This window comes from Elephantulus edwardii, unplaced genomic scaffold, assembly GCF_000299155.1.
Source record: "Elephantulus edwardii isolate Elephantulus edwardi_28Jun2011 unplaced genomic scaffold, EleEdw1.0 scaffold00046, whole genome shotgun sequence".
NCBI classification, from domain to species: Eukaryota; Metazoa; Chordata; class Mammalia; order Macroscelidea; family Macroscelididae; genus Elephantulus; species Elephantulus edwardii.
The window spans coordinates 11,509,847-11,526,235 of NW_006399796.1; the positions used below are offsets into that span (position 1 = coordinate 11,509,847).

Below are 16,389 nucleotides of genomic sequence, written 5' to 3' on the forward strand. Positions count from 1 at the left end.
TAAACATCAGTCCACCTCACCAGCACACAAAACTAGATTAACTAGCTGATAAACAATGACCAGAGAGAACCCCTTCCCCCCACCCCCCACCGCCTTGTCTCTAGGGGGGAAATTGACAGAATAATTCAGGTACTGACTAAATAGATCTTTGAAGAACTGACTCTTCATTGTGATTGCCTGCAGAAACTGAATAACCATCATAAAGTGTTCAATAGCTGGGCTTCTGGAAATCTTTTAAATAAAAGTGGAACTGGTTAAAATAAATGTAGGAACATGTGTTTTCACAGTGTTGCTCATATTACTGCAATTTGAAGTTTCTGTGAAGTACCAGGTGAACTTTTTAAAATTAAAACACGCGCACGCACACACACAAACTGAGTCAAAATTGGAGCAAATCTTGGCTATTCAATCCCTGCTTTTCATGATGAAAACGAAGAACAGATGGTACTTTCCATGTTGTTTGGATCTGGTTATTGAACACCTCTGTGGTTAGGGAGATTTCTGCTTAGCACTTACAGCATACATTTCATTTAGTAACTATAAAATGCTGCTTAGGAAAAATAAGTCTTTATAACACTCTAATTAAAACAATCTCGCAGCCAAGCAATTTCACTTGAAGAGCATTCTTAACCTCATGACATTTAGGCAATTAATCCCTTCCTCTTCTTTTAACAGACTATTTGCAAAGTTATTAAAAGTTGCTAAATATTACTTATCTCCTTTCGCACAATCTTAATCAGTTGTTTGTTGTTTTTTTTTTAATCAGTTGTTTGTTGGTGTTTTTGTTTTTGTTTTTTTTTACTCTCCCTGTAAATCCAACAAATTTTAAACGTTAGACACACAGTTAGGAGCCTGTTCAGAGATACTCCAAGCTCCCTGGGTTCTCACAGAAAACTTCCTTGGGAAAAGGGCATCCCCTCTGCACCCACCTCAAAAGGCCCAGTCACCCTCCAAGGAGACCTATAGAAAAGTAAGGAGGCAGATCAATGCTGATTGGGAGCCAGCCTTAGTTACCAACGTTTTTAACAGCTAAATCCCTTATGTAGCTTTCAAAACAGTTTGCTGTCTAACAACAATGGACTTTGTTCTTTAATTATAGCAAGTGACCTTTCTGCCCTTTTATTTCACAGTAGATAAACTGGACTTTCTAAGCAGAATTTGTACAGCAGCGCATTGTATTTTGGGGGGAAAGGATATCTTTCAGGAAACTCATTAATCAAAATGTGTTCTTAAGCTCCTCACACTCTTTTAGAAAATGCTCCAGAATTCCCTTGTGAAGTGTTTAAAGACTTCTACAGGGGAGGGGAAAAAAAAGGAAAAAGAAATTAATATTATCCTTTATAAGACAGATTCATTTGTGGACAGCAGCTTTAGAATGCCAAGCACCATCCCAATGAAAGCAGTATGCTAGTAAAGAAACACTTCTGTTTCAGGAAATTCACCGAGTAGTCAGAACCTCAAGACAGACTTCTAAGAACTTCTGTATCTTTTATTTATATTTAAGTATCAGCTATTTAAGAATTTTCCTGTTTTCAAGTTTTCCCCATGACCAAATAAGTCCGTGTTCTCTATACAACTGTTTAGTCCAGCTGAATGCCTCCATGTCTGATGTAAGTCTACGAAGGAGGATGCATCAAGAAGCTCCTCAAAACAAAGCCATTATGCATCAAAAGAAAGGAGGGGGGAGGGAAGAGAGGCAGGTTTTAACAACCAAAAGCCAACCCGTCAAATCTACTTATTCAGACATGTCACTGGTGGCTTAACCACAAAATGGGCTATAGAAATATAGCTCTTAACATCTTAGAATTATGGCATGTTTTGATTTTGTTCACGTATTAAGGGAGTGGCGACTTTTACAACATACTTGTGGTTTTCACATAAAGGAGTGGAACACTCATTGATTTAATTAGGTTTCATAAGGTCCAATTTATCATGTTTTACATGACTTTGTATAGTGAAGAGACAGAAGAAACAGACCAAAAATAGACATTTAAGCATGTTATGAAAATTAACCAATGACAGCTAGTCTTTGGAATCTCCTGTGAGCCTTGTTAGGGTGGGGAGCACCCACACTTTTTCCCTTTTCCTATTTTACCCTTCATGAGCCACATCTAATGGCTGAAAATTAGTCACCTTTTCTCTTGAAGCACTTAACCCTTATAAGCCCAGAAAATCATGAAAGGTTTAATGTGAAGGGAAAAAAAACAACACCAACTGCATAAAACATCCAAAAGAAACCTTTCTCCCAGATACCTTGGTGTTGAAATTTTGTCAGGTGGACCTTGTCCTACTAAATCTTGACTTCCTAAAGGCTATCCTTATAGTCTTAGGAAGTACTTCCTAACAATCACAAGTTAGTGAACTTAGTGACTTCCTTGGGTCACTAAATGCAAGGAGTTCCATTTCTGTAGGCCAAGAATAAAAAGCGTTCTTAAACTGTTCTGGGATTGAGAGGCAGGGTGGGGCAAAATCTTAAAAGAGACTGAGATCTTGATTTTACACCTCAACCAGCCAGAGAATGGCCAAGCATGCAGGCTCCAAGCCCCTCGCACCTGTCCCCAAAGTGCCCCGTTCCAACACCACAGTGGCTGTGGTTACAAGTGCAGTTTCCTCCTGGCACCAGGAGCGAATCTAAATGTGACTCTTTCACACCCCCTACTCCCCTCCTCCACCCCACCTCCTCCGTGCCTTGTTTGCTCTTCATTTATGTAATTCAGATGATCACATTTATACTGCTCTGTCTGAAGATGAGTTGCATGTGTATGAATAATTTAATTCTTCCATTCTTCACCTAGTTTCCTCTGTGACTGGAAAGTGAAAAGAACACAAAAACTGGAGAACCGACACCACGCTCTAATCTCAGTTGCCATGACAGCAGCCTTTGAGATACTGAAATGTTCCGATTGCCAGCTAAACAAAATTGTTGAATGTGAACATTTGGCTGGAAGATTAAAAGGCTAAGGAGAATGCAAAAGGGCAGTACCTCCCACATTCCAGGCAGCCAGTGAATCCAATCAAATGGCTCTGACTCCTTAACCACAGCCATTGTGAGCACTGGATTAGGGCAATTCATCTAGACAGTTAAAGCAGATTAGAACTGCAATTTGAAGACTATTGGCAACAAAAGTAAATGCCCTACTGTACTAAGTTAATAAGAAGATTTCAGAAAACCTTTTAACAGAAATTATGTGGAACTACACATTTAAACACTAAAAATCAAAACCTGAGTTTTGAAAATTCATCAGTTAAAATATTGTCTGACTAGAGGATAAGAATAGGAGAATCAAAAGGCTTTCTGTACTTTTTGCATTATCTCCACCTTGTTACCTTTATGAACTTCTAAAAAATTACAAGTAAAAGCTTGACTCCTCTACTTCTAAAATTTGAACACACTAAATTAAAAGAAATGAAAAACATTAGTTTTACAGATAAATAATTGATCCAACACTTAGGCCACTTAGAATACACCACTTATGATTCTGATCTAATTAAAAAATAGCAAAACTCAATTTCATAAGCATTTTTAAGCAACCCTGCCACAATCCACGTCAGGATAAAAATTTTGCTTCTGCAAGGCACAACCTGTGGAATTACTGTAATGGGTAATTTAAAAAAAAAAAAAAATCAGTCTGACTCTCTCCCCACCTGCCTCAAGAACAGAGCACCTTCTGTTCCCAGACATTACTCAAAGCACAACAATCACTAGACCAGTAAGACAGGCCTCCATCTCTGAGCAACACCACACTCTGAGGTAGGTTTTCAAAAGCAGTGTCTAACTATCGCTTTTAAAGTAATGACAAAGAGAGGAGACGATGCATAGTGCTCAAATGCAACACATCATTCCAGGATTCCACTTTGCTATTACCGCCCACATCCCCTTGGGTTATACTTTCACATTTGAGGAACACTAATCCACCAAGTCTATTTCACTTTTCTTACCAACCTTCTCAGCTCCCCAGTCAAACTAGAAGCCCAAGTATCTTAGCCCCAGGGTTATCTCAGAAGTGATAACATTCTTAAATTTCCAATGACGAATTAGGTGAGGGAACAAGGGTAGCATTCTAGCAGCCACTAAGCACATTCGAATCGTTATGCACAGTTATGAAACCAATGACCCAAAGACGCCAAGGCTGGGGTTTGACTAAGGACCCATAACAAGAACCTACCCTTTGACAGAACTATTTTGGAAAAGGATGAAGGTGGGGGATGAGTTGAAGGTAGAATGCAAATAAGAATCCTCTAATATACCTGAAGAAACATGAACCATGTACCTAAGGACACGTTACCAGAAACGTGTAAATTAAAACAGAGGGCAGTTATCCTTACGGGATAAATCAGGACAAGAGGTGGGTGCAGGAGTGAGTTTTCTATTAAAGGCACGTCATGTCTAGCTGACTGGCCAGGTGCCCAGGTGCGGGCCAAAAGGATCTTCTCCTGAGAACCTCGGTCCCTCCCACCTGGGACGCAAACATTAGCACCACAAGCAGCAGCAGGAGAAGCAGGAGCCAAACACTGCACACAAGTAAGCTCCCTCATACCACATTTTAATATAAAGGATGCATATTATGGATTTTCCACAGAAAGCAGCAAGAAGAAATAAAAGGCACACAAGAGGCACACCCCCCACACACACCCACACAAAAGCACACAAAGAAGAAAAGTGGGAGATCTAGGAAGGCGATTTTATCCTACCTTCTCAGTTTTCAGTTTCTTGATTCGCCTGTGGCTCTCCTCCTCCTCCTCTTCCTTCTTTACCAACATAGAGTTTCCCATGAGCCCTGAATCCGGGGCACTTTTGCTAACTTCCCCTGCAGCGGCGACGCTGCCACTCCCAGTGCCCCCGCAGTGGAAGGGGCTCGTGCCACCTCCATTGCTCTTGGCCCCAAAGCCATAGAGGTGCCCACCGGAGGGGGCCTGGCCACCACTGCCATTCTGGTGGCCCTGAAGCAGGTCGTGTTTGTCCTTCCTGGATTTCCCCGCATCCTTATCCCGCTTGGCTCCTCGGCTGCTCTGGCTTTTACCTGGCTTCTCCTCTTTGCTTTTCCCACAAGAGGCTGCCCCCGCAGTGGCAGCGGAGGTGCCGGTGCTGGTACTATTGCTGTTTGGGTTGCTGCCGCCGCCGCTGCTCACACTTTGACCCAGCGCTGAATTCATGCCAGTTGCCTCTCCAGGGCGCCCTTGGACTTCCTGCCTCTTGCCAGTGCTGCTGATCTCGGGAATCCCATACAAGGCAGCAGAAGGCAGAGATTTATTAGCATCCTTAGAAGTTTTACTCCTTTTCACTTTTGATTTGCTGGTCTCTTTGTGTGAATTCCCCTGGGGAGCAGAAGGCTGAACAGAAGCAAATTTTAGGCCATCAGCTAAGGCTGTGGTAGCACCGGCCCCAGTGGACGCCAGACCTCCACAATCCTTAGAGTTGCTGCTGCTGGTGGTGTTGGTGGAATTATTCATCTCAAATTTCTGTCTGTCCTTCTCCAAATCAGCGTCCAAATCAATTATTAAATTTCCAACCCCGATTTCCCAATCATCGCCACTGTCATAAGTATCAACCGTATTTGGATCCACACCTTTTCCTGCAGTAGAAATGTTCACTGACATCCTGAAGATGGGCTCTCTAGAATAAAAATCCGATGAACTTTCCTTTGGAGATGTGGGGACATTCGTTTAGCTCCGCTGGGCTTTCTCTTAAAAGAAAAAAAAAATCTTCTAATCTTCCTCTTCTTTTTCCTGCCCCAGGAATGTGTCCAGGGATTTTACACCCTTCAGTCCAGGTCCACCTTTTCCTGTGAAAGGGGAAAAGTCGAATATTTCTTGTCTGGGTGTTACCAGAATAAAAAACGATTAATACTGGGGAGTCTGTAAGGGGTACAGGGAAGGATGGAGGGTAAAGTGGCTCATGTATTGTCTCCACAGTCCATTATCAGGTCTAAAGAAAAATAACCAAACCCAAAAAACATACCCATAGCACTGAGCATCTTACAGTAGCTAAAAAGAAAATTCCTTTATCAATAACACAAAAAAGAATCACTTTTTTAAAAAGTAAACTATCTAAAGGATCTGATTCAAGTCCAAAGATATTTTTTAAAAAAGAGTTTAAGATTTTTGTCTAGTACATGTGGTATCTCAACCCTACACACACAAGCCTGAATACTTAGAAGAGGAACACACAGCTTTTAAACATCTCTAAACGTTTCCTAGATCTTGAGATTGAAAAGACCAGACTCTGGAAGTTCTCTCAAGCTAGTTTTTAAAATGCTCTTGCCTAAATTTTCCTTATTTTTAATTTCATTATTTCTTACAAACTGTCTGGGCAGTCTGGTTTTTGTTCCCAGTAAGGAATAGAAAAAACCAATATACTTACACCCCATAACATAACTCCCTTCCACCTTCTTTTCCCCAAACAGTTTATACTTATTTTTAAATGCACACACATCTTAAAGAACATTCCTCTGTGGAAAAGACAGTGTTAAATAAAGGTTAAACATCTGCCTTTTTAGGGAAAAAAATTACATCTAAACAATTCTACCATATTCCTAGGTCATAGAATTCCTCAGTCTGATAAATATGGTGCTACTGACTGTACAGGAAACTGATTAAGACATACACTTTAAGTGATCTGTGCCAAGGTGGCCTCAATGACCGCAAATGAGTGTGTGTTTGACAAAGATCAGTTAAAACGGTTTTTAAAGGGATCAGCCCCCCCTTTTAACAGTTGATTGTCAAGGAAAAAAATAAATAAATAAATATACATATACACAGAGACATTGCTTACCTTTAATCCTTTATCATATTTTAATTAGGCCAGCAAATCAAAATGCCTTTCCCACTCCACTCGGCAAACAAGCCTGTGCCTCATTTTACTTAAACACCAAATGATCAAGAAGGAAGAAACCAAATAACACATCTCAGCCAGAATAATCACTCGATAACATTATTCCATCTCCCCACCCCCCTTTTGGCAAACGGATCAGGAGTCCTTTTCTCCTTAAAAAATGTGTCACTGTACAGCTGGAAGATAATGTTTCACATTCACAACAGAAGCACCAAGGGTTTTTTTCCTTCTTAATAAGCATTGAGAATAATAGTTTAAAAAAAAAAAAAAAAAGCGAGAGCTTAGAGAAAAAAGTTTTCCCAACTTCTCATTCCGCCTTCAGTTCCAGACTTCAGAGCCACCGTGATCAGTAAGTAATGATCCCATGTAGCAAACCTACAGGCGTCCGCTAGTAACAAGACAGAATGCGCTAACATCGGGATAAATTAGTGAAAGGCAAGAAAGAAGAAGAAGAAAGGACTGAAAATCTGGGCTGGATTCCGCCCGTTAGTCGGGAAGTGGCATTTTTCCGCCCGTCCTGACATATTTGATTTCTTGAACTAACTTAAGAGAAAAGGAGGGGGAAGGAGGGCAGGAGGAGGAGGAAGAGGAGGAAGAAAGGGTGGGATGAGAAGCTGGGCGTGAAGAGAAAAGAAAGGTGTTGGAGGGGGAGAAAGGCAGATGATTCACTAAATTGATAAACCAGTTAGAACAGCATTTGCTCAGGGACGGGGGTCGTTGGGGTGGGGAGAATAACGGCGTTTAAAATTGATTCAGTCTTCTAAACCTAAAGGATGTGATGTTTTCCTGCCTTATGTTGTTTTAAGAAAAAGAACCGACTTCCTAGCACAGTCCTGCAGGGGAAAAAATTCGCTGTCGCTCCAGCCAATCAGTCATGTGGTAATTCGATAATTAGAGTGAAAAAAAAAAAAAAATTAAGGCGACCTTTTTCAGGACAGTCTTTCCCCGGATAGTCGCAGCAAACGGTGCGTCTCCCTTTTATTTATTTTTTCTCTCCTCCTTTCGCCCTCCCCCTCCTATGTTTAGTCAGATGGCCTCGGAGCTTGGCTTAGTATTTTTAATTAGCTGGCGTTTGGAAGCTAAAAGCTGTAATGAATTGTTGATGGATTGGAAGTGGAGTGTCGCTTTGCTGGAAATGTCGGGGCTTGGAGGGGGGATGGGCGAGTTAGCAACAACCAACCATCTAAAAGGAGCGATTTTGTTACAGTGCAAGCCTTTCACATCACGTGAGGATCAAGGGCTCAATAGGTTGTCGTGAGAACAAAAATGGTGACAAGCGTATCAAGAAAATACTGATCTGGTCTTTAAAAAAAAGCTGAAGGTCTCTCCCCTCCCCTTGCACACACTCCCCCCTCCCCTGCCTCCCCCCTGCAGTGGGCACAGCTACAAGTTATGAATGTGAAACATTTCTCGGAGATCTAGGATCTCGGAAGTTAGGAGGGAGTGAAATGTAATGAACACAAGAGCAAAGCAGATGTTTTAAAGAAACACCTTATAAACCTTTCCTCAACTTATCTGCAATTGGTCGGCTTTCCCAAGGGGCCAGAGACTGGGACGTCTAAAGGAGGGGAAAGGTGCCTCCAAACTACTTGGATTTTCGTATTAAACAAAGAAAAACATTTTGCTAGCTCAATAAACACACCATTGTTGCTATTTGTGGATTTGTTTGGGTTGGGTGGGGCTTCCCCCCCAAGGGTATTTTCGCTGCAGGTTTTTTTAAGGAGGTGAGAAAAAGGTTATTATAACCATTATATGTCATGGGTGGCTTTTCCCTTGTTTACTATTAAATTATTGGACACTGGGATGTGACAGGCTACAGAAATCGGCTTATTCTGCCCTTGCCCCCATTTCCCTGGCTCGGTTTGGAAGGGGGTCTGCCTTGCTAGGATAAATAGGGAGCGAGGTAGTGAGGTGAACTGGAGAATGGACACTGCAAACCAGGATATGTAACTGTGTCACTTTATTCTCCTTTGGGTTAAAGCCCAAGAGGTAATTTACTCTTCAGTTACCCAAGTGCCCAGTCAAGCTTAATTTGTGTGAAGAAGTTACAAATACTTCACCCTTCACTGAATAAAAGTCACCCTTCTTGGGTAGTTGTTCTAAATGCAAAAGCCAAACCCTGTAACTAGTTCCTCATTTCAATGCATTAAACTCGTACATTCCCCTGCATGAAGTCCCCGCTAAGTGCTATATAGAGACACACCACGCAACCGTACTTACGGTCTGTATTGGATCGAGTTGACCTTTTCCTTCTAACTGCATTGAATGTGTTTGGTTGCAGCCGCTTTATTTTGGAAATTATAATCTCTTCAACAAATTTATTATTAAAGAAGATGGACCATCAAATGTCACAGACCGTCCTGTGTATTTTTTATAAAAGCAAAAATAAAAATAAAATAAAAAAGAAAACGGAAATTCCCCTGGTGCACACACACAACAAGGCTTGTTCTGCAACACTGAAATCAGGACTGAAACACAACACACACACAGGGGGAGTGGAGCAAAAGGAGCTCTCAGCCTCTATACCTGAAAGGGACTTTTCTTTGTTCCCAATGCCCTTTCGCATCGGGCCAATCAGAGAGCAGCTTTTATGAAACTGGGCTCTCTGATTGGCTGGCTGCTTTCTCTTGGCTACTGTAGGGGGTTGAAATATACACACGTATAAAACACACACTGAGAGCGGGTGGGGGTGCAATGGGGGTGGTTGTGGAGACAAAGCGTTTTATTTTCCAACCAGATTGGGGTTGAGGAACCTCCTGCAGTAAGGGGAAGGGGGGGGGGGAGAATGGTACGCCAGTTTCAATTACTACATCATTCACATAAAACACTTATTTATTAAAACAAATTTCAAACAGGCTGCGAAGAGAGGATGTCGGTAAATACAAGTTTGATTGTGTTATCTTGGGAGAAATAATGTATGTGATCGCTCGGTGGCAGAGGGAAGCCAAATGAGCCACTAGCGCATTGCGAGAAGAAAAGGGAGGCCGGCTGTGTGGAAATGATTGCGAGAGTTTTGCTGGCTTCTCTTCCTTGTTCCAAGGACTCAGCAGCGCGAACTCCCAGGACTGATTTTTCTGTACTGCAGCTGCTGGCTTTCAACCCTCCCCCACCACTTTGCCCTTCCTGCAATTTTTTTTTTCCTTTCTCCCCACTGTCTCTCTCTCTCTCTCTCTTTTTTTTTTAACTTGCTGATTAAATAAGAAAAATCGATCGGGGGGTAAAGGCGGTGGTGGGGAAACAAGTAACCCTTTTGTTTCCAGAATCCTGGTCTACAAGCACTGAAGTGTGAATGCTGGCAACCATCTAGCCACCAACACGTGAGCTGTTCTTGCTGGTATTAGTAACAAATCTTTTCCACCTGGTCTTTTCGGCTCCGAAAAAATAAAATAAGGTTCCAGCCAACCATATTAACACCTCGGGCCAGTCTCATTTCTTTAAAAATCGATTTGTGAAGATAAATACACTAGGAAGATTAACCCCTTAAACAATCCCAGACTAATCTTCAGCGTCCCCTTCCCCCAACTCAGCGACCCTGTCTTCAGCAGTGAACTTTCCCTCAAATGCTACATCTGTCAATCTACCAAGAACAGAGAAATATTTAGGAATTAATTTAATTTACTGGCGGACAAATGCCAGCAAACAAGTTAATGTGATGCTGAGGATAAGAGAGGTTAATGTAAAATAAGTTCATAACAGCTAATATATTTAATTTAGCATGTTTATATATGCGTTAGAACACATTTTGCTTTTAATTTTTCATTGTACTTTCTTGGTGCTACAGTTTAGAAATGCTAGCAAAAGATGTTCTGAATTCAATCAAATCAGCATTATGCCACGTTTTAAGAATATGGCATACTGGAATTGTAATTCCTGCATGACAATTACAGTTTAAGGATGTGCCTTAACTGAGTCAAATGAATGTATAGCATGGATTACTGATATCAGAAGATAGCTTTATGATGTAAACATTCAGTGATGACTTTGTGGATCAATAAAAATATTTATGTCACGTGTTTTAAGTAATGGCTATTGACTCACGTTTTAGCCTTCAATATATTAGTCCATAAAAACATTGCCAATTAGTTGTTTCACAACCCCAGATGAACTATATTTGATGCTGCAAATAATAACAGCAGTTTCCACCCTTTACTGAGGTATATAAACCAGAGGAATGCAATCTATAATAATGCTTAGATCTCTATAAATCAATCTCCATTCAAATCAAAGCTGGACATTTAACAAATGAAATGGGGCAAATTAGACATCTGATACCCAATTATCTTCCCTTTTAGCTTTGATGTTTTATATTTTTGAGAGTACAGATTTTACGATGTGTCTATGCTCCATTAATAGTAGTAGCACAACCCGGAGAGGTGATTTTTGAATTTCTTTTAAAACAGTGACTCCTCCTAGGGCCAGATCACTCTTGGGCACTTCCTGTGTCCCCAGAGTGTCATCTTCATAACAGCCTTTGGAAGGCTGCTACTAACCCAGATGCTACATCGTTTGGGAAAAAAAAAATCAATGGTTAGCTCTTAAAGGAACAGGATTTCAAAGAGCATAGAAAATTGGAGAAACATGTGAGAACTTCTCAAACACACTCTCGGCATAAGCAAATCAGAGTCTGCATCATGGCGGTAGTATGGCTGAGAGCAAATTTATGTTTCCTTATTCTGAAATAATCTGTTTTATCTCTAAACTTTAAACCTTTTCAAGGAACCCCACCAGGCAAAAATGAATGTGTAGACAAAAATAAACCCTATCTATCCCAAACGTAGTCACACTCCATTTACAGTCCACCCCCACCTCCTGTCTCCAGAATTCTTTCCGAGACTTTTGAATAAACCAGTGTTGTTATACTGGCTTTGCCCCTGTTTGTTTTGTTTGACAAACAAGCAAATCAGGAGAGATCAGAGGCCTATCTGCTAATTGATGGCTGAAACTAAGGTAATTAACTATCACCTTTGAAAATCACAACTACTCCTCTCACAGAATTTGGAAATTCTACTGTATTCATGGGGAAGGGACCAAAAAAACCCCTAAAGTATTATATCTCTTATCAACATCACAGGAATTATTCTTGTCTCCACATCAATAGCCATGTATGTATTAAGGATATCAGTACATTTTTTTTATCATTCTATATACTTTGTAATTTCACGTTTTAGTGGGATTTACTCAGAGAAGTGGTAGAGGAGAGCAATTTAAAATTAATCCAAGGAGTAAACCAATAAAAATGTTTTTATAAAAATAAGTCTCAGGGAGATCTGGTGGCCTAGTGGCAAGACACTGCACTGCAATACCAGAGGTACGCGGTTCAAAACCACCAGATGCTCTGCGGGAGAAGGAGGAACAATCTCCTCCTGTACCAGTCAGATCTGATTTGACAGTACACGTAAAAATAATGCAATTAAAAAAAAGTCTCAGAAGAATTAAGGGACAAGAAGAGCATGAGAATAGTCAGTTGCAAAGTGTCACCTCACCTCCCTCCCTAAGAACCTCTTACAATCTGCCCTGGGCTTCAAGAGCAGGTGCTGTATCGCAAAATAATAAGAAACAAACAAAAACCCACTGCTACTGAGTGGATTCTGACTAATGGCAACGCTCTATCAAGTTTCTGAGGGTGTGAATCTAACAAAAAGGAGATTGCCCATCTTTTTTTCCAATGAGCAGCTGGATTCGAACTCCTGATGTGTTACGAGACCAACACATAACCTACTATCCAACCAGGTTATTTTTAAGGGTTATTGTTGCTGCTATTGTTTTGTCATGGGCAAGTCAGAATAGCTCACTCTGTAGCAGGTTTTCATAGATAATAAATCTCAGAAAGATGGAGCTGATTGCCCATCTTTCTCCTGCTAAGGAGCTAGTGGATTGGCATTGTGTATCTTTGGGTTGGTAGTGCAACTCCTTACCACTAAGCACCAGCGCTCCTTAAGAAAAGTTGTTGCTGTGTACCAGCAAGTCAGAATTCATAGCTAACTCTCCAGTAGTAGAGAAGGATTGTTGTTGTTATGTGCCTGCGAGTTGCATATAACTCATACTGAGTAGCCCTGATCCCTGACTTATCATGAGTGAATCTCACCATCTTTCCTATACCTGATCCCATCGCCACAGTCGCTGTGTCCATCCATCTCATCTAGGGTCTTCTCCTGTGCTGACCCTCTACCCTTCTAAGCATGATGTCCTTCTCCAAGGACTGATCCCTTGGCAACATACTTAAAGTATGTGAGACAGAGTGTCAAAATTTTTGCCTCTGAGGAGCAGCCTGGTTTCACCCTCTCACAACTCAGGCATTGATTCTTCTTCTGTCATCCTTAGTCACTGTCAAGCTCTCAGATACATAGTGAGCAATTGAGAAGACACTGGCTTGGATCAAGCACACCTTCGTCTCTAGACTGATATCCTTGCTCTTTAGCACTTTGGAGAGGTCCTTGACAGCAGATTTTTCCAGTGCAACTGATCCCTGATCCTGATCCCTGATCCCTGGTGCCAAGAATGTTGATTATGGATCCTACCAAGATGAAATCATTAAAACCCTCAATATTTTCTCTATCATGATGCTGCCAGTTGGTGCACTGGTGAGATCATCACCAGGAAACAGAGATAGTGAATGGATAGGAGTGACTAGAGGCCTGGGCTGTCATATTAGAGGTTAGTTCTGATGGCAGTGGCGGGAGGGACAGGGAATAGGGAAATGCCAAAAGGGGGTGGGGGTCCTAAAAGAAGGGAACCAGTGATGAATTTGTCTGTCAGTTTTTGAATCAGAGAAGTGTCTTTGCTTGTTGCAGTGTCTTCACATGCTGATGCTCTTAATACCTTAAGATGTATTTGTGGGGTTTTGTCTATCATCTGCTTTTTTGGGGTAAAATGCTTGTCTGTCATATATTGTACTAAAGCTGAACTTCCAAATTAAGATAAACTAGGAAGAAGGATTGCCCATTCATTTACAAAACAACAGGCCTTCGGAAACCCTATAAGCAATAGAACATGCTTAGGGGAGTTCAATACTGAGGAAGGAATGAAGGACTTAAAGCAGTAAGTAACAGTGTACTCTTCTAGTGACTCTTCTAATTTGAATGTCTTCTCCCCCCCCCAACTTGGAGTGAAGATCAGAAATAATTTCTTGAGTTTGAGTTAACATTTAAAAATGTCTATGCATAGGGTCACAATGAGCCGAACGTGTTTGACGTCACACAACAACATGTCAACATTTGATCTACTCAAGACCAAAGGGGAGAAAACTAGAAAGGAAAGTTTTCAAAAAAAGGAAAAAAGAAACAAGCTTCCTGGAAATTGACTTAATTAAAAGAGAAAGGAACTTAATTTAAACATAATAAGAAACTCACGGACTACTCAGAAGATTGTGGAGAATGATTATTCTCTCTGTAGGTTTTTAAGAGCAAGACTGCCTCCAGGCAGGGGAGAAGCTGACCTGCCCTTTTTTCGTAAGGAATGTAGAGTTGGTGATTTATTAAACACCCACACAAACACTTGAAGGTCTTCTATCCTCTCACCTACAGGCAAAGTCCTAGTTTCCTACCATGCTAAAGGATTACTAAAGAAAACTCTCTGCTCAGTCAGGTTTCTGTGGAGTATTATTAACAATATCCCCCTCTACATAACTGTCAGCAGAGAGAAATGAGCAGTATCTTTGGTCAAACATTTGCTATTTTGTATTATCCTGAAATGTCACTAAGCCAAGTGTAGAGTACAGAAGAGAGAGACTCAGCACAAGAACACATTTCAGGTACCTCCCAGGGGCTGCTAGGGAAGAAAGTTAGCAGTAATGTACATCTTACTACAAAAGATGAGGGGACATTTCCAATAATTTTTGTGAATATTAATATTTACTTATTTTGTGTAACTTTTTCTTAGTTGTTCAAGTCATTTTAAAATTCACGTTGCACTTACTTATTTTTATACTTTTTTCTTTGTTTCCTCCTTTCTTAAAAAAAAACACCAAAAACCAAAAAACAACATACACACCAGAAACAAACTCACCTTGCACTTAAACTTTAAGTATGATCAAAAGGGTTCACTGCCAAGGAAGGCAGGGAGGAGAATGACAGTCTTGACAGATCTTTATACTCCAGTTTACCTTTAACAAGTTGAAATAATAAAAAGTAAATTTTACATGACCTAAAACAACTGTAATAGTAAATACTTTAATAGTAAGGAAATCCAAAATTAAAGAGGGATTTCTCCTTATATAGTTCATGCATTTCCCCCATTCGGTCACTCAAAGCTCCATTAAAAAAGAATCAAGATGGAAAAACAGTAAATCCTGTCCCTTTTATGCCTTGACACTGTATAGAGCCTGACAAAATACTGCAAAACAGCACATTCTTCTAAAAGAAAACACTTGTATACTGTTCACATTGAGAGAACTGCAATGTAGGTCAGTGTTAAGTGTCTGAAATCTTACCTCTGCCTGGTTCAGGCGTTTGTGGGATGGTGTGTGCTACTATATCTGAATGGGTGCCCAAGCAAGGTCTGGGGATCAGTTAGCAAAGTATGGCAATTTACATCGTACGTAATCAAACCATTTCTGGAAAAGGATTTTTCTTTTATGCCAGTGGAGACCGGGTGCATAAAGCAGATCAAAACACAAGCCACTTTTAAAAAAAAAAAAACAAACACAACTACTTATTGGAGAGTGCTGTTGCTGGTTTTATTACAATATGTATTTTACAGATTTAGGTAATAGCCCTGATTTTTCAAATCGACCTCTGTTTAGACACGTTTCACTTTGGGCTGTTTCTTGTCTGCAAAATTACAGTCATTTGCACGTTATTACAGTGAGTAGGAGACAGATTGTATTTAGCATTGGGTGGGGGAAGGGTTATTATGGGAAGTGATCTGCTACGGTCAGCACATAATTTCAGCTTGAAGAAAATTGCTTCTGAATGGCTGGTCTGTTAGCTAGCCAAGGAATGGTCACTGGGAGAGACTGCAAAATACTTTTGCTTAATCTGCATTATAGAGCTATTCTCATTTCCAGAAAGATGAGCTGTGAAAAGAATGTTTGTAAAATGACATTTTCAAACTTGCAGTAAAATCTTGACACTATTCAGAGTTTAAAAATAAGAGCAAATAAAACAATACACTATTAAGCAGAACAAGGTCAACAGGGACCAGATAGACCCATTAATTTACATACATTTCATTTTAATTCCTGTCTCTTTTTCTGCCTCCTGTCATTTAAAAAAGAAAATCTTGACTACTTAATGGCAGCATATCCTTATATTTGTGTAAAAAATTGGGAGAACAAGACACAATATATTGATAAATTTATTTCTAGCTTTCAGATATATGTGGAGATAAGGAGCCTAAAATAGTTTTATTCCTAGAGAGTAGTAGGATTCTCTTTTAAAAAAAAATAATTTTAATGAGCATTTACACAGATTTTGGATTTCTATTCATTCATTGCTGCACTTCTCTCCCCGCCCATCCCGCCCCCACCCCACCCCCAGTTCGCTCCTCTCTTTCAAAAGTAAAAGAAACACTCCTTCCCTGGTACACAATTCCCCCCGCACCCCTCCCACCGCCCCAAG

At 40.6% G+C, this 16,389-nt stretch overlaps 1 protein-coding gene across 2 annotated transcripts in view; it reads right to left on the reverse strand.

The window, feature by feature from the left end:
* The window catches only part of ZNF608 (zinc finger protein 608), a 139,246-nt gene extending 129,916 nt beyond the window's left edge, over positions 1-9,330 (reverse strand). The window contains exons 1-2 of one of the 2 annotated variants that reach the window (XM_006886001.1): positions 9,053-9,330; positions 4,693-5,783 (exon numbers count right to left, since the gene is read on the reverse strand). In XM_006886001.1, coding sequence (XP_006886063.1) covers positions 4,693-5,598 — 906 coding nt within the window. In that variant the 5' untranslated portion in view covers positions 5,599-5,783; positions 9,053-9,330. Of the gene's footprint in view, positions 1-4,692; positions 5,784-9,052 lie in introns of those variants that run through there. The other variant, XM_006886002.1, reaches the window with a different exon arrangement.
* Positions 9,331-16,389: the final 7,059 nt, after the last annotated feature.